We start from the raw sequence: 18,934 nt of genomic DNA, 5'->3' as shown, positions 1-18,934 counted from the left end.
CTCTGCTCGCCTCTGTTGTCATTTGGACAGAGATAAGATAAAGAAAAGATAATGCTTTATTATCCCGAAGGAAATTTGCTTTGCACGGTTAACATTGAAAACACATACAATACAACAAAAGATACATGTACATAAGCTCCCATATATATGTCAAATACTAGTAGTACTAAAACAGATAGCAACAAAGCCTAATATATTAGGTAAAGATAAATGATGAATAAATAGTAATATATTTAAGATTCAGAGCTATATAGTGGTGACATTAAAACTTTTGCTGAGGAACATTAGCACTAGAAGTATATGAATATAACAGTTTGAAACAATTGATAAAGTATTATAAAATGATAAACAAACATTAACATAATTCATTTAAAACACTGATGCTTGCTGGGATGAATGGATTTCGAGCCTTGTTTGTTCTGAATATCGGCGTGCGCAGTCGTCGGCCAGAAGGAAGAAGTTGAAATTCAGGAAATAGGACATGAGTGCTGTCATTTAAAAATTTAAAATATATTTAGCGTCTTCCGGGTAAGGTAAGGTAAAGGAAGGTCGGGGGTTCCACCTTCCGGCCACATCATACCGAAGATGTCTGAATATGGTACTTGTTGTTACCACGCCAGGCAAAAAACATTTAAATGGACAGCCCTTGTGGTGGTGTTTGGCAGGTTGGAGATTTTGCATTTTTAGGGCCTCAGTCCTGTCCCACTCTGAAGCACGTGTAACACATGTGGTGTCTCATTGGACAGGTGACATTAAGAAAATAACTGTGTTAACTAAGCAGTGAATGGATACCTGGTAGGATGTGTTGGCAATATATCATCATCATCATCATCATCATCATCATCATCATCATCATCATTTTTAATAGTCTGATTTGTTGATATGTCCAATCATCTACATGCTCATCCTCGTCTTCCTCCTGCTCTTTTGAAAAGGCCGGGACTAGTTCAATCATCCACATGCTCATCCTCCTGCTCCAGTTTAATTCCCCGGACTAGTTCAATCATCCACATGCTCATCCTCCTGCTCCAATTTAATTCCCCGGACTAGTTCAATCATCCACATGCTCATCCTCCTGCTCCAATTTAATTCCCGGGACTAGTTCAATCATCCACATGCTCCTCCTGCTCCAGTTTAATTCCACGGACTAGTTCAATCATCCACATGCTCATCCTCCTGCTCCAATTTAATTCCCGGGACTAGTTCAATCATCCACATGCTCCTCCTGCTCCAGTTTAATTCCCCGGACTAGTTCAATCATCCACATGCTCATCCTCCTGCTCCAATTTAATGCCCGGGACTAGTTCAATCATCCACATGCTCCTCCTGCTCCAGTTTAATTTCCCGGACTTGTTCAATCATCCACATGCTCATCCTCCTCCTGCTCCTTTTCAAAGGCCCGGACTAGTTCAAGCATCCACACACACACTCCTTCACAGGGGCCACTATTTAATGCAGGTACCTTGACGTTTACCCTCATTTCAACCCACTTCACCTCAACTTAGACATTTACATATGTTGTTTCACAGAATCATCTTTATCTTACCAACGGGTCCGTCAAGGATACTTCCAGAGGACTCTATCATCGGCGGGTACAGGATACCGAAAGGGGTAAACAGGAGTGAGTGAGTGGAGTGGGCTGAGGTGGGATTGAGGTGGTTGAGTTGAGTGCGTCGAGGGAATTGTGTGAGTTAAAGTTTTACGTCGCATCGGCACTATTCCAGCCATATAGCGACGAGGCCAAGTCTACATACATACACATTTTAAGTAAAAAGTTTAAATGAGTTTCTCAAACAAAGATCTAGTGTTTGGAAAGAGTCTAACATATTTATGACTCCCCAAGAGAAAACAAAGAAAAAGGAATTGTCTCATAATGATGGTCTTCCGTAAAACCACGTGATTCGGATGCGTTATCACAGAACCATATGTATATATGTTCCAGACCAATATCGCACTGAGCTGTCCCCGACTTCTGAAAGATGAAAAATATTTCGAAAATCCCAACTCATTTCTTCCCGAACGTTGGCTGAGAGGATCAAGCGGAAAGAGAGAAAGACACATACCAAGTATAGCACTCCTGCCGTTCAGTTTCGGGCCTAGAATCTGCCTCGGGAGACGATTTGCTGAGCAAGCCATATATCTGGCTATCGTGAAGGTGATACTGCATGGAATTGGACATATATTACTCAAAATAAGTTAAAGAATGCCGATTCTTTCACAAAACTACGGTTATTCTGCATGGTCATAACGGAGTAATTATACTGAAGGGCAAAAGAAAGTACACCGAGTATGGATTTTATGTAACTGAAAATTGAAATGATTGTCGTGTTATTTGATTATGTCATTTAATTATTTGATTATGTCATTTAAATATTTGGTCCCTCAACTTTTTCTTTAAAATAATATGTAGGTTATTTTGTTTAAACATAGACAGGTACAGTGAACACGAAGGTAGGGAATGAGTGTGCAACCACGAGACCCTGGTATGCTTCAAAAGCACTCACTGCTTTGACTGGTCGGGACCAGTACTTTAATACTGCAAGTAGTGATTAACTCACGTATTCGTCTTTCGCACTTTTCAAAATATACACATTATTTAACCCCGCGTGGTCCGTGTTTTGTGAAAATATATTTTGAATCATTCTTGTTTCAGCTTGTGTCGCAGTTTCAGTTGTCAGTCGGTCCAGAGGATGAGAATATTGAGGTCATATTCCGCATCTTCGCGACTCTGAATAGACCGGCTGACATCACATTTACAAGAAGGACCTGAAGAAGAAATGTTTTGTTCGTTTGTCATGGAGGAGCTTCTGCGAGCTACATTGTTGTACATCATGTTTGGAATACCCCATCAAAGAAACTCTTTTTGTCCCCTGCTCAACATCATAGTTAAAACTAATCATTCCTGATTATCATATTTTCCAAAATCCGGCACCGTTTTCTTTGCTGTTTCCATGTGGATAAATGCCTTTCTGGAAAACAGATGTTGATATCTCAGATATCATATATATACTACCGACAATAAGTATGGGAACACCAAATTATCAAAGTATATCAAAGTAAATTTAAAGTGGCAGTGTCGGTTTATTACAAGGGTAAATAAAACATTATTTGTTCTTAAAATGTAATGGATTTATGGGCAGATATCATTGACTGCAATGCCAGTACAAGCAGCGGAAGAGGATAGGGGTCAAAACTGAAAGTCACAGTATCAATAGTGGGTGTGTCCTCCACGTTGATTGATGCATTCTGTACATCTGCGCCTCATGGACCTGACAAGGGTGCGGAGGGTAGCTTGGGGAATCAACTGCCATTCCATCTGGAGCCACTGAAGAGTCGGTGCCATTCCATGATTGTCTCTAACACGTCGTCCTAGAATGTCCAATAGATGTTCAATTGGATCCAGATCCGGTGAATAAGCTGGCCACTGCATCACATTCACATTATTTTGTTGCAAGAAGTCTCTAACGACTCGAGCTCGATGTGGTCTGGCCTTGTCATCTTGCATCTGTGCTCCGGCACCAATGGTGTTCAAAGCTGGAAGAACCAGAGGACGCAGAATCTCATCCCGGTACCTCAATCCAGTCAAATTGCCCTGTACATGGTACAGAGGAGTACGGTGATGTAAGCTGAAGCCTCCCCAAACCATCACAGAGCCATCACCAAATCTGTTCCTCTCCCTCACAGTAGCATCATGGTAGCGTTCTCCACGCCTCCTGAAAACCCTAATCCTTCCATCGTTGTGCTCAAGACATAGTCGTGACTCGTCAGTGAAGAGTACCCCGGACCACTGTTGCTGATTCCATCTCAAATGTGCTCTGGCCCAGGCCAGCCTTGCAGCTCTATGATGTGGGCGGTGGTGAGGACGTACCGCTGGACGACGTGACCGTACATTAGCAACTCTGAGACGGTTCCTGATGGTTGAGATGCTGACGTTTGTGTTGGTTGCATGTCTGAGCTGCAGCCGTAGAGCACTGGCAGTTGAGAAGCGGTTCCCAAGGGCGTGGAGTACAACATATCGATCGTCTGCCCTTTGGTCAACAGATTACATCTTTTGCGGAATGTCACAGAATATTCTAGAAGGTTCCAGATCAGTATTCAGTGACTCCGTGTCTTAATAGTATAAAAATCACTGCTGCCGTGTATTGAATCTTAACAGAAACAATGTAATGCAATAATTTTCAATGAACCCAACTGAACATATACATGATTGATTGCATAATATTTAGCAAACCAGAACATGATTTGAACCATGGGTGATTTTAGAACGTGCAATGCGAAGCAGCTTACATTCACTAAAGAAGCAACAGGTCGCTTAATTACTCAGTAAGGGACAGTTTGGGGGCTTAGGATACGCTATTTCTTTTCAGTTAATCGGCAAAACCAGACATTTTCATAAAGAAATTAAGCTATGAGCATTAACATATTTTGTTTCATAAAAACACATCGTCAGTATTTAATTAAAGTCAGAAGCACAAATATTTTTTCAAGCATTTTCAGGTACAATTCCAGTTCCTTCCTCCCGATTATCATGGGGACATAACTCGAAAGCAGTCTCGCTGGTGTTGTTGACCGTCTCACTAATTTGTTGGCCAAAATCACGTCTGGGACAACATCACGTCTGGGACAACATCCTGTCAGCTTTACTCACTAATTTGTTGGCCAAAACCACGTCTAGGACAACAGCCTGTCAGTTTTACTCACTAATTTGTTGGCCAAAACCACGTCTGGGACAACAGCCTGTCAGCTTTACTAACTAATTTGTTGGCCAAAACCACGTCTGGGACAACAGCCTGTCAGCTTTACTAACTAATTTGTTGGCCAAAACCACGTCTGGGACAACAGCCTGTCAGCTTTACTCACTAATTTGTTGGCCAAAACCACGTCTGGGACAACAGCCTGTCAGCTTTACTCACTAATTTGTTGGCCAAAACCACGTCTGGGACAACAGCCTGTCAGCTTTACTCACTAATTTGTTGGCCAAAACCACGTCTGGGACAACAGCCTGTCAGCTTTACTCACTAATTTGTTGGCCAAAACCACGTCTGGGACAACAGCCTGTCAGCTTTACTCACTAATTTGTTGGCCAAAACCACGTCTGGGACAACAGCTTTACTAACTAATTTGTTTACGTCTAACTAATTTGTTGGCCAAAACCACGTCTGGGACAACAGCCTGTCAGCTTTACTCACTAATTTGTTGGCCAAAACCACGTCTGGGACAACAGCCTGTCAGCTTTACTCACTAATTTGTTGGCCAAAACCACGTCTGGGACAACAGCCTGTCAGCTTTACTCACTAATTTGTTGGCCAAAACCACGTCTGGGACAACATCCTGTCAACTTTACGTCACTAATTTGACAAAACCACGTCTGGGACAACAGCCTGTCAGCTTTACTCACTAATTTGTTGGCCAAAACCACGTCTGGGACAACAGCCTGTCAGCTTTACTCACTAATTTGTTGGCCAAAACCACGTCTGGGACAACAGCCTGTCAGCTTTACTCACTAATTTGTTGGCCAAAACCACGTCTGGGACAACACCTGTCAGCTTTACTCACTAATTTGTTGGCCAAAACCACGTCTGGGACAACAGCCTGTCAGTTTTACTCACTAATTTGTTGGCCAAAACCACGTCTGGGACAACAGCCTGTCAGCTTTACTCACTAATTTGTTGGCCAAAACCACGTCTGGGACAACAGCCTGTCAGCTTTACTCATGAAGGCAATACTCATGAATTCAACAGTCTTGAAAGCATCATTTTCTAGAAATTTTGGAAGCTCGCAAATAATGCTAAAATCGGCACAATATGCGTTGTGTTACAATAGTAAGTGTGCGAGTCTGCTTTTCAGCAGTAATCATGGCGGGGGATAACTGAAATGGGTTTCACAATATTATACCTACATTGTATGCAAGGAATCGAACAAGTGTCTTCGGCGTGATGAGATACAGTTTCAACCAGTATTCTGTCCACCCATCCTTGGAAGCCACAAATGACTGCTATATTATACTGTTGGTTATGTACAATACACCGTCAAATAATTGGAATAATTAGAGCGGCGTTAAAAGACAACCAGACAAAAATATCAATAAGAGCTATGTTTTATTACCATGAAAGGTAAGTAGTACAAACATACATCGTTAAATCCAAATCATGTTTGCTTTAAACTGTGATCGTTATATGATGGTACTCTAAGCACTTGAGTCAAGATCAATCAATCAAGTTTATTCCGCATTTTAGGCCATAGTACAATTGTATTATAAGGTAAAAACAAGACCAAAATATATTAAGAAGATCTTAAGCTAAATATATTTAGCGATATATAGAGGTTGAACGTAGTATATGTAAACACCCGTGAAGTTCCGGGTTAGAATGAACCTTCAGTAACCCATGCTTGTCGCAAGAGGCGACTAACGGGATCGAGTGGCCAGGCTCGCTGGCTTGGTTGACACATGTCATCGGTTCCAAATTGCGCAGTCGATGCTCATTCTGTTGATCACTGGATTGTCTGTTTCAGACTCGATTATTTACAGACCGCCGCCATATAGCTGGAATATTGCTGCGTGTAGCGTAAAACTCAACTCACTCACTCACTCACTGGTATATGTACATCAGGTGTGTTTAATATTTGTTGTAATGTTAATCTAGCTTTACAATAGTATACAAGAAGTATTTGTTACGGAGAGGAGAATATCTATTACAAATGGAGTAAACATGGTATTCATTTTCTACAACATTCATATCACAGTGCAAACAAATGGATTCTATATCAGAATTGTCATTGACTTTCCTCTTATGTTGTTAATGAACTCTGAAATCATGAAGAGATATGCGAAATTTACACATAGATCTACCTAAGTTATTATTATTAAGTTTATGGATATATGTTTCGCATTGGAATAAGTTCTTTATAGTAGAATAGTGTGACAAATATGATGATGATTCAATACTTTGCTGCCAGGATTGAATGTACATATCAATCAAACGTCTTCTAAATGTAGATATAAAAATAGTGGCATCACCAACATCTTGCATAATTCATGCAAAGCTAAAACCACTTGTAAATAACATCTCACGAACGTGAGAAACCCAGTTAACTTTACCATGCTCGTCATGTAATTTAAGCATTTCATAACAATGTAAAGGATGACTTGAAACATTCATTTTTAATAACTTAATCCAATATTTTATAACTTTTATCTCTGTTTTTATGAATAAACAGTATCGTCCAGTTTCTCCAAGAATAGCTTTATTTGCAGCATAATTATCCACCCCCAGAAATCCTTTGAAGAAGCTTGTTTGTACTTTTTCTATAACTTCGTGGTATTTTACAGGCAGTTTGTTATTCAACAAAATTAACACTGGTTCCATTGTTTCATGTGCTTGCATAACCAAAGTTTCACAGGCTTTTGTCCATATCAATATTGATGAAAACACAATACCCAGGCACTTGAAATAATTACAGTTTCAAGATTTAAGTTAATTTTTCATGCAAAGATTTATTGATCTAACTTCCATTGTTACAGAGAAAACCCTTCTCCATTTGCAGACATAAGGCATCTCATAAAATAGCAAGGATTAATGGCTGTTGTACTGTTATCGTGTTTAACTATTAGTGACTGTGATGGCATATGAGATGTGCGAGTTACCTCCCTTTGGAGCCAAGCGAGTTACCTCCCTTTGCAAATGTAGTACCCGGATGTACCGATCTTGGGCTGCAGTGGTGACTCGAGATCTGCCTGTACGGGGACTGTCATGTGTTATACCTGTTTGGTTGTAACGAGCTGCAAGCCGTGATATCGTGCTCAGACTAACATTCAGACGCCAGGCAACAGAATATTGATAATCTCCAGCGTGCATTCTTTCAATGGCGACGTTCCGTGTCGCAGCGTCAAGACGTGGCGAAGTGATTTGACCTTGAAACTTCTTCAAAACGAATGTCGATTTCCGAAAGTAATCTGGATTTTTATGGCCAGACAGTACATGCTCTTTGCTGCACAATTTCAACTGGAAGGTGATTTCTGTTGAGTTGTGGTGATGCCTTTTAATCCTTGTAAGAAATCTCAGCAAAATCAACATTTTCAGGTAAAGTCGATTTTTGACTTGTACAATTGTGTAAAATCATGTTATAAACACTTTTTTGTTGAATATTTTAACGATTGTTTGAACACAATAGGTAATTAATAGATTTATAAAAATACACAATGCCTATGCGTTTCTGTTTTGAAATAGTATATACTAGGCGTCATTAATAAAGGATCAAATGATATATAGCACATTTCTCAGAAATAATAAAACTATGAGCGTCATCATAATGTTTAATGTGTTGACAAACGTGACAAACGTGACATACAGACAAAAAGTTCAAACAGTACCAGCAAACTTCAGTTGTATAGACCAACCCCCAAAATGAAAATGACAAACATGAAGCACTCGGTCATTCAATATCTTGTGTACCCTCCTCGCGCATCCAAGACACAGGTGCACCTTGTTCTCATGCTCCTTATCAAGTTCATAAAGAAAGCCTGCGGAATCGCATTCCATTCCTCTACTAGAGCTCTGTGGTCCGCACCTTGACCGAGATCATCCCAGGCATGCTCAATTGAGTTGAGGTCTGGAGAGCATGCTGGCCACTCCATCACCTCTACACCCTGCTGCCTAAGGAATTCCGTAACCACGTGCAGTGGTGTACGTACAGTAGGAGTTGAAGTTGAAAGTAGAAATATTAAACGCTTACGTCCAGGTGCACTGCTAGTTGAATGCAGTAAAAAGGCAGCAGGCAACCAAGCTGATCACTGCACTAACGTTTGTTGGCATTCCGTTCACAGTCTCTGCTCACATAACACTAAACACGAGCAAAGGAATCTGTAGCACTATGTCTCGTGTACACTTGTCAAGCTCGCCTTTGATCGTAGCTGTCCTGAGAGGGTACGTAAGTCCCAAAACTTTCAAAGTAAATTTAAACTTACCAGATTTTTGAAAAAGTAGTCTTTTTGTGATTTTAAATTATGGCTAAATTTTCTTATAATCGCCAGCGACTGAGGGGGTGGTGTAAATCCAGCTAGGGTCCATGGAGGTAGCTAAAAGGACTGTAAGTCCCCATGGTACCTAGCAGGTCGATCTACCCCATCAGTTGCTGGCGATCTGTAGCCCGTTTTTATGTCTACAGCCCATATATTGCCTATAGTGATATCTTTTTAGAGTAAGATACTAGTTTTAAGCCAAAATTTGTGATACTCCAGTAGTTTTACTGTCCATCAACGACAGGTGTTTACGTTCTAAACTTATTGATTTGAATATGCTATGTTTTCTGGTCATGATATGGCTGAAATATTGCCGATGTGACACTAAATATCAACTCTCTCACTCACTCACAAGTGTTCCTGTAAAATCAATTTACGGTGCGCCCAAAGGGCCAAAATAATCATACAAACCAACTCATTATATGAATATAAATGCCTAAATGGAAGCTATTAATCATGAATGCTGCGCTACTTGTTTGCATGTGTATATACCTGAATAATTGATTGTCTAGTAATTAAAGTGTTTGCTCGTCCAGCTGAAGAAGCTGATTCAAATCTTCTAGTTCCACCCCTGTCAAATTGCTAGGGTATTGCACAAACTTTATGCAGTCTCAAGTATTCATTATCCCAGCTTGAATAAGTGGATCAAATGTCAGTTTTATTGTACATGTTATGACCTCCTTTGACACATAAACCACGTGCAAAGAACTGTCTCTTTGGTAAAACGGATAGAGTGGCTTCCTGGAGAAATGTGAGGACTGTACACATGATACAATGTTTAAAGATGGTATTACTTGGTACGTTGTCTTGTGTTCGGCAGTTAGGTATTAAAAGTAACACTGGTCAGTTTGGAGTCGGCATACTATGTGTGAATAATAGGGTATTCAGTTTAAACTGCAGCTTGGTACCTCATTGGCTAGGACGATATATATACATTGACGCCGTTCCAACAGTTATACGTGCAAGTCCGTCGTTCTATAAATACAATAATACCTCCTTGCCTCTGTTCGACTCGTACGGAAGTTAAACACAACGCAGTCATAGATCGTAGATCGTAGGCGATTTCGGAAATGGTTCACGGAGCGTGGTCAAAGTATGCTTTCCTTCCTTAGGACATATTTGTTATTAAAGCTCGAAACTTATATTCCTTCCAACTTTAAATAAAGTTTCAAATGCATTAAAGGTCATAACTGTGAAACCTGTGACCACCCATGCATCATCTCGGTACATATCCGTCTTCAACTCATCAATAAATAAGACACAAACAGTTTACACAAAAAACGACATCAGAACACACAATGTGCAATAACTCAACTGTTCCAAGAAAACCTGATAAAGCAACTAAAATCATTGCACCGTTAACCCTGCTGTCTTTTAAGCACTTTGTCACATTGTAAAGAAGATGCGACCCACTGGCATAGTGGCCTCCTCTGTCCAGCCTCCAATACATTTCTTACAATAGTATTATCAGTGGTAAAACTAGACTATCGATGCCAATGAGAATATGAACTTGTGCTATAAAATATTGTTTTAACTTAATCAATAGTTTGGAAACTCTGAATTAAAGATACAAATAAAGTGCGCATCTTTGAACCTGGTAACCAAGCTCGTAAACTATGGGATTCCGCCCATTGTATGCTCTCAGTGTCACATCTGATCTCCCTGATTCGATAACATGTACAAAACCTGCACTTCCAGTTTTAAGCATTCCCGAAGAGTACACAAAACATCATGATATACAGAGTTCAATATATCTTAACAGAAGAAACAAAAACATATAATTAACGGCAATCGATTTGTAACACCAAAATGTCTGCCCACAGTCTGAGTGGGGATGTGTGCTTCTTTGCAAGAAAACCAATACACTAAATCCTTTACCTTCGTGATACGTTTACACACCAAAGGCCAAAACCTGCTGAAAACCTCTATAGCACAACTTGCTTCGAGCATGCCCGTGCAGCATTGAGTAAGTGTCCCTATTATATATTATTATCTGACATGGCGGAGAGTGTGATAATATTATCATGGCATGAATCGTGCTGACACACACATATTGTCCATAAACTCGATTATTGGCCGGTACGAGTGAAAGCATGAAAGTATATCTACACAGTTGGTATACGACAACATGAGTTTCTCTGAGGTTTACAATCGAATAAAACTTTTAAATAATTGAGAAAGGAAAGATGATACGAAATTACCCATGCCATCAAGCACGATTACCCGATTCACGAACTATAACAAGAAGACTTAGAACCTATCTGGACCAGATAGTGCAGTGACCGACATCATGAGCATTGATCTACGCAATCAGGATATGAGGACATGCATCAGCCAAACCAATGCCAATAATTCTGGAAAATAATTGAGAAGATTTACTTACATTAGCACATTTCTCAATGGTTAAATACATAATTTGTCCGGTTTCTTTTTGCTGCAAGAGGCGGTAGGGTAGCCTGAAGGTTCTAGCATCCACATTCATAACATCTTAGCAATTATTCTCTGGGTTTGAACCTGTTTTTCTATTTTACTTTTCAAATTACTCCACAAAACATTATAAGCACATAAAATTAATCCTCCTTAACTATTACCATTGTATCTGTATATAACAAAACAAACATAATCGTAGTCTAAGTTTCAAAGACAATAGGCGTGGTAGGTCAGGTAATGCATTGATTTATTCATATAATTTACCTTGCCATTTTGACTCAAGGGTCAGTCGAGACGTCAGAACCAATTATTCTCCAGCGTTAACATTCTAATAAAGACAATTGATATGGTAGGCTAGGGTAATATTTGCGTGTCTTCATATCGTCAGCATCCCAAGAACCACCACTGTCAGACCACTACTGAACACAATGAAGCATGAAAAACAGATCCTGTTAAGTTTAGTTTCAATATCTGGCCACTTTGGCCTCGTCGGCTCTTAACTGCTTTCTATTATCCAGTTCTTGGACAGAGAACAATCCTGCTGTAAAGGTAATATTAACGACATTGCTTGGCTTGTGATGGACTTTGTAGCCTTTCAAGATGGCGTCAATTACTTCTCCGTCAGACATTAAACATGTGCTCCATGGTGCAACATGCAGTATGCATGTCACGATAATAACGTTCCTGGCGTTCACCATATTCTCAGGCGTACGTTGAAGTCCAGGAGTTACTAATGAATGATAGGTTTCTGGGTTCGTCTGTATTTATAAAAGCATGATTGTTTGTTTCCATGGAAATGACATTTAACTCAATCTAATCTTCCGTATTGAAAGCCAGTTAATTAACGTTTATGTTTAATAGCATTATCGTGCTTGGTTCATGGTTGTAAATCTAAAGCATCGTTCAGTTTACTACCTTAAATAATATATACTTAGTATTATTGAAACAGGAGAGGCATAGAAAGAGTTTACATGGATTAATAAGACTAATTTGCTCTCAGTAAACAAAAGCTTCACAATCCGTTAGAACGATCAATAATCTTGCGTATGTCATTGACACGATGCAACGTCATCAATGCATCAACATAGGAAGCGTTCGCCAGATGTCTATCATGAGAGCTTTCCAGACACCTTCAATCTTGCAGCCGAAATCAAACTACTGACTAGCAAGACATATGACACTCTTTTAATTCTCTGGAGAAAGAGCATGAATGACTGTACCTCATATACATGTAAATGTTGGAGCGAGACTATTCAGTTATATTTCGTTGTTCAGTACCATTGTGCATTTGAAAGAGAAAATACAGAGTCGATTGTACAATTGTGACGAAATCATGAGCGGGAAACAATGGAATTATTTGTGTAATATAGAAGTTAATAATATAGAAGAGAACGTTCACAACAGGAAAAGAGCCACGAAAGGAAGTATGCACTTCGGTCGCTTTATGACATGAGGACAATATTTAGATGTGAAATACCAATACATTTATGGCATCAACTTTCGAACTCAGTCTTGAAGAACTACATTTGTTTCTGAGAAATTTGCCTAGTAAAAAAACATTGATCAAGAGGCACGAGTGGGTGAATGAGTAATTTAAGTTATACTCTGCTCTTAGCAATATTTAACAATAGCAATACTCATAAAATAGCAAGGATTAAGGGCTGTTGTACTGTGGTCGTGTTTAATTATTAGTGACTATGGTGACCTATGAATATGCGACTTACCTCCACTTGCACCTGATACAAACAAAACGTGTGAGGAAAAAAAAAGATGGAACACGTTGTTCTCGATATTTATTCGCCCAAGCTTCCCAGGTATCACTAATGTCCTCAATATACTAGAACATTAAAGCTGTCAGTGAGGCTATTTTGGTTACCACTTTTCAAAACTTGTCTTGTAGCGCATCTGTTTTCTTGTAAATTCAGTGGTTTCTGAGAAACCCTTACCCATTTCACGCTCTTTGCACAAAGTTGAAAAGCATACAACAAGGGCCGTAAGTCGATGAAGAAAGCAGTCGACACCAGTTCTATAACTCATTTGAGATTGTGACTGGTTACATCAGTGTTTAAGATGCCAGTTCTCCAACTTAAATATACTGAGTCAAAAAAAGAAACTTCACATTCTTTCTTCAGGGCACTATAAAAGAACAAGAGATGGTAAGATGGTTAAATTGTTATTATTTCATTGCTGAGATCTGTGTGATGTACTCGATACACTGACAGTGCCATAATCAGTTCCATTAGGCTACACCGCCGTTCCAAAACATGGGTATACAGAATGTCAAGTCACAATATGGACGTCGAGAATGGAGATTGGCAGCCCGCAACCGATTTCGAATGGTCTGTGAGGACAGTCGCCCTCTTAACATCTCAGCCCTGGTTCGTGTAGCCGGCAGAAATCTGTCACGTAGGTGACGTAGGACGATTTGACGGTCTTCTGCTCGTGACGTCACACGTGAAAAAGTAACGATTTTGATCAGTCACGTGACATTATTTTAACATCGATCTCTGTGATTCTGAAGTTAACAGTTTAACAGTTCCCATTGCAGTTATGGAGCGATGTGCATAGAAGTTGATAAGATTTACAAATGCACGTCTATGAGCATTGAGGTTGAGACTTGCAGCCACATTTGATAATGTTGTTGATAATGGTACCAGGAGAAAACCTATTTCAATGGACACTATTTCAATTATTTGACGATGTATTGTACATAGCCAAGTCATCAATCCAGTGATTGACATCATGAGCACCAGTCCGCGCAGTTGCAACATCTCATTTACATGTATACTGCACTGTTGTGCAATAATGGTTGTTAAAGTTTAAATACTAGTGTTGCCATAATAGTGTTGAGAATTACATTTGAAATAATTTTCTCTATCCATTCATATTGCCCACTCATGTTTTCAAGGGGCCATCAATTCTTGCCATTGAATACATGTAGAAACCCCTGTTTAGAGAGTAAAATGTAACAGAGAGCTGGTATGATGCAAACGCTTCAGTCTTTCGATCGCATTGTCCGGTAGGCCTATAGTCAAAAGCCTTTGCAGAAAACTGTTATATGTAGTATTCAAATGATTACCTAAAAGTGCAAAGTTACAATATATAGGTGCATTTAAATTGAAGCACTGATGCAAACACTAATGTTTGCACTGATCTCAAGCTGTCTTCTAATATTGTAATTATTCCTGTGTGTAGTTGTCCTGTGTGCACAGTATGCACAGTATGTTTTTTTAAAATTTTTATGAGGTTGTTGTTATTGTTGTTTAACACTGCACTCGGCCATATTCCAGACATATGGCGGCGGTCTGTAAATAATCGAGTCTAGACCACACAATCCAGTGATCAACAGCATGTAACATCGATCTATATAACTGGGATACGATGACACGTGTCAAACAAGTCAGCGAGTCTGACCACCCGATCCCGTTAGTCGCGCCTTACGAGAAGCATGGGTTTGTGATGACCAATTGTAACTCGCATCATCACGGGTGGAAATTAAATTATAAAGTACACCGACGTGGGCTTTAAATATTTAAATTGTCGTTGAACTTTATTATTTTATTTAACAATTATTCCTGCAACAATTTCTTCTAAGTAATCTGTAGGTAATTGAAGGTGTGTAAAAATATACTATTTCAGTGAAAACGGAGGTAAGGAATGAATTTGCATCACCAACATTGATGAATTTGCGCCCATCTCAGCCTTTCGTTTAAATGACGTTGTGTCAATGGCACGCCAACTACTGGTTGTTGTGCATGTAAACCTGCGGCATGAAGGCGATTTCCGACTGTCGGGGCATGAATGTGTGTGCCCATTGCTTGAAGTTCGTTGGCTAGACGAGCTGCACTCATCGTCCTGTAACGTATCGATGACGTCGCCAGATGACGATACTCATGTTGGGTGGTTGCAGGAAGCCTGGGTCGATCACCAACCAGTCTGTTGCATCCGTTGTCGAAGACGCCGAATTGTGCGTTCCAGCGTTCGAAGTAACCGCCGGCCCGGAGGCCCAGCGCCGGTTGTTATTGTATCGGGCCGGCAGTTTCAAATATTTGCAGGCTCTTGTGGCCTTCAGTAAATAATTTGTCAGGGATTTTTTCTCGACTGGAATCTTTCCTATAATTGTTTTCTTTATTAACGTTCGGGAATCCATGGTCCATCATGTTACAATAACTTACAGTTTCACTTCCTGGTATTTCGCCACTTTGCGCAATGGAATGTCAACACCAGTTATTAACCAGTAACAACTTTTCTGTGTGTAACTGATTTTGTAGAAACACTGTGATACTGAGTACAATGTAGTCTATTTTTTTTTTTTTTTTTTTGGTTTAACTTTAAAAAATGGGCTCGCAGATATCTTTCAGGGCCTGCTTGCGGCAACAGGTCCTGATGGCCAACTGGCAAATTAAAGTATTGCAAACACTGGTGCGTTCATGGACCTGGTAGTGTCTGGCGACGTCCCTTACACTCTGTCCAACATGTAATCTCCCCATGGCCCCACGGCGTATATTTTCACACAATCCTGGCCGACGCACCATTGTCAACTGCATTTATCATTGTTTAGTGTCTTGCAACAGTGATGTCAGTGTGCGACATCCTCCCTTTGATGCTCCTCAGGACGCCCGCAATAGTCGTGAATTCACGACAACGTGCAACATCTGGGTTGTCAACACACTTCAACTATCGCCAAACCATTGACCGGATTTGGTAGAGTTAACATTTGCTCATTGTTTGACATCAGCCTGAACTGTTGGCACAAATCTTCATTCAAAATTTACAAAAAGATACAGTGCTAAACCTTTTTGGTTCAGATCCCAGAGTATAACATGTACCATATAATTCTGTTCTAACAAAACTTTTGCAACTCTGCATTAAGGATAACAAATAAAGTGAGCGATTGCGAACCTGGTAACAAACGGGTAAACTATGGGATTCTGATTATTGAGGAGATCACTAAAAAACTAAATTCTATGTTTCTCCTGTCGAGTCTGATCTAGCATATTTTATTAACATGCTCAAGCCCTGCATAAAATCAATTTGGAACGCCAGCATCGAAAAAATCAACACCAAAACGACCTCCCCGAATCTGACTGGGGAGGTATGGGTCTTGTAAAAAGGCAAATGAACAAAATTCTTTACCACTCTGATACATGTTCCTTGTTTACACAACAAAGGCCAGAAACTTGACAAATACCATTGTTGTCCAACCTACGTGCCCTTTCCCCTGTATTTGCGTGTATGGGTCAACACGTGAGGCACCAGATACACTAGAGGTAATAACCGCTTCATTTCTCCATTCCAGTTCGCAATGAAAGCATCTACATGCTCGATATCTGGGCTCAAATATCCAGAGTCTAAACGTCTAATCTTCTTATGGGAAGAAGACAAAAGATCTATTGAATGATGTCCCAGTTTGCTTGAAACCTCTGCCAAATGTTTAATGACAAACCTTGCAAATAGCAGCGACAAAAATCTTTCAACATCCATAAGATGCCTCTGTTAAAATCAGGTCGAGTGTACAGTTGGGACTATACCAAGAGTATGTATTTATTTCAGCACTATTACAGCTGTACGATGTGGTTTGTAAACAAACAATAGAATATGGACCAGACAATCCAGTGATTGATACCATGCAATCCGATGACAGGGAATGTGTTTTGAATCACTATCAAATAGGCATGATACCAGGTGTTCGCAAAAGGGGATTTGGCTATTTGATGATTATTGAATGGTATTAGATCATCGATATACCTTAAGCTTAAGTCTTGGCCAAATGACCTTGTTTTAATTTTGCCACCCCGGGCAGAAATTCCAATTCACATGCACAAAGTAACATATCAGCAGGGAGGGAAGCATAATTGGTGCCAATGGGGATGTTTTACCCCAAACTTTATAAAGATGTTATCAATGAGAAATTCACATAATGCGTTGGCTTCTTTCTGAGCAGCAATTTGTGTTAATTATCGCAAACATGATAAGCACATCAAAACAGTGATCCTTACCTATTACCATTGTATCTGTATATAATAAAACAAACATAATCGTATTGTAAGTTTCAAAGACAATAGGCGTGGTAGGTCAGGTAATGCATTGATTTATTCATATGATTTACCTTGCCATTTTGACTCAAGGGGCAGTCGAGACGTCAGGACCTTTTATTCTCTGACGTTAACATTCTAATAAAGACAGTTGGCATGGTAGGCGTGTCTTTATGTCGTCAGCATCCCAAGAACCACCACTGTGAGACCACTACTGAACACAATGAAGCATGCAAAACAGATCCTGTTAAGTTCAGTTTCAATATCTGGCCACTTTGGCCTCGTCGGCTCGTCATCCTGAACATTGTCGCTAACAATATCAACTTTATGTAATGCCTTCTTACACATTCTTACGATCCATTTCGGTGGTGGCTTCTCTTTCATTTTGAGGAGGAGGATGTTGACAACGACGATGACGACACTGGTGAAGTTGGCCAGAGACACGTAGAGACTGAAGAGGCTGACGGTCAGGGAGTTCTCTGGCAGGGAGTCTCTGATGATGGAGAGAAACAGTTGGAAGCTGAGGAGGATAGACACGGCCATGCTGGTCTTCTCTCCGCTCTGTGAAGGCAGCAGGAACACGAAGCTGTTGAGGAAGTGGAGGAGCACCACGGGGAGCAGGATGGTGAAGACGTAGAATAGAGGACGTCTTTTCAAGTTGATGTTTATAACTAATCTCGCATCTATATTATTGTGTTTTTCCGTGATGTTTTCTGTAGAGATCTCAAACTCACTATTTTCTTCAAATAGTTCCATATTAATGTCTGTTTCCCTTGAGATATGTATTCTATTGTAGACACCAAGCCATCCACCAACTTCAATTTCACAAGTCTGGGTATCGAAGGGAAACTTGTAAATGTTTATGGGACACTTTGTTTGTATAGTACCCGAGAGAAGCCATTGAATAGTTCCCTGACTGGTAACCACCAGAGACCCTTCATTACGCAGGAGCTCTTCTCCCTTGATACTATTTGCTATAATCAATTCAGGTTTCCAGAATTTGTTCGAGTCCGCAAGAATACTTTTCTCTGAGCTCAACGAAGCATTCCAAACAACACGATGGTCATACCACGAGAAGACCATCCGCATACTGCTGCTGAGAAACTGTTTTTATTATCCAGTTCTTGCACAGATGACAATCCTGCTGTAAAGGTAACGTTAACGACATTGCTTGGCTTGTGATGGGCTTTGTAGCCTTTTAAGATGGCGTCAATTACTTCTCCGTCAGACATTAAACATGTGCCCCATGGTGCAACATGCAGTATGCATGTCAAGATAATAACGTTCCTGGCGTTCAGCATATTCTCAGGCGTATGTTTAAGTCCAGGAGTTACTAATGAATGAAAGGTTTCTGAGTTCGTCTGTATTTATGAAATATCATGATTGTTTGTTTCCATGGTGATGACATTAAACACAATCTAACCCTCTGAAACGCAAGTCAGCTATTTTA

At 40.1% G+C, this 18,934-nt stretch overlaps 1 protein-coding gene and 1 long non-coding RNA gene across 2 annotated transcripts; one reads left to right on the top strand and one right to left on the bottom strand.

Moving 5' to 3' along the window:
- Positions 1-1,526: 1,526 nt before the first annotated feature.
- Positions 1,527-3,113, top strand: LOC124277814. The gene is made up of 3 exons (XR_006898920.1): positions 1,527-1,611; positions 1,943-2,155; positions 2,654-3,113. It is a non-coding gene; the product is annotated as an uncharacterized LOC124277814 (long non-coding RNA).
- A 14,542-nt stretch (positions 3,114-17,655) lies between these two features.
- LOC124277803 (acetylcholine receptor subunit delta-like) lies at positions 17,656-18,240 on the bottom strand. The gene has a single exon (XM_046713516.1). The coding sequence runs from the start codon at positions 18,238-18,240 to the stop codon at positions 17,656-17,658; it is 585 nt and encodes a 194-aa protein (XP_046569472.1).
- Between the last annotated feature and the right edge of the window lie 694 nt (positions 18,241-18,934).

Source organism: Haliotis rubra, unplaced genomic scaffold, assembly GCF_003918875.1.
Source record: "Haliotis rubra isolate DU_JTF1 unplaced genomic scaffold, ASM391887v1 Scf228, whole genome shotgun sequence".
Lineage (NCBI taxonomy): Eukaryota > Metazoa > Mollusca > Gastropoda > Lepetellida > Haliotidae > Haliotis > Haliotis rubra.
The sequence above is the reverse complement of the archived record's forward strand: the minus strand, read 5'-3'. Positions and strand labels throughout refer to the sequence as shown.

What these genes read in the sequence shown, in the direction of transcription:
- LOC124277803 (XM_046713516.1), bottom strand. Translation starts at nt 18,240, where the DNA reads ATGGAACTATTTGAAGAAAATAGTGAGTTTGAGATCTCTACAGAAAAC.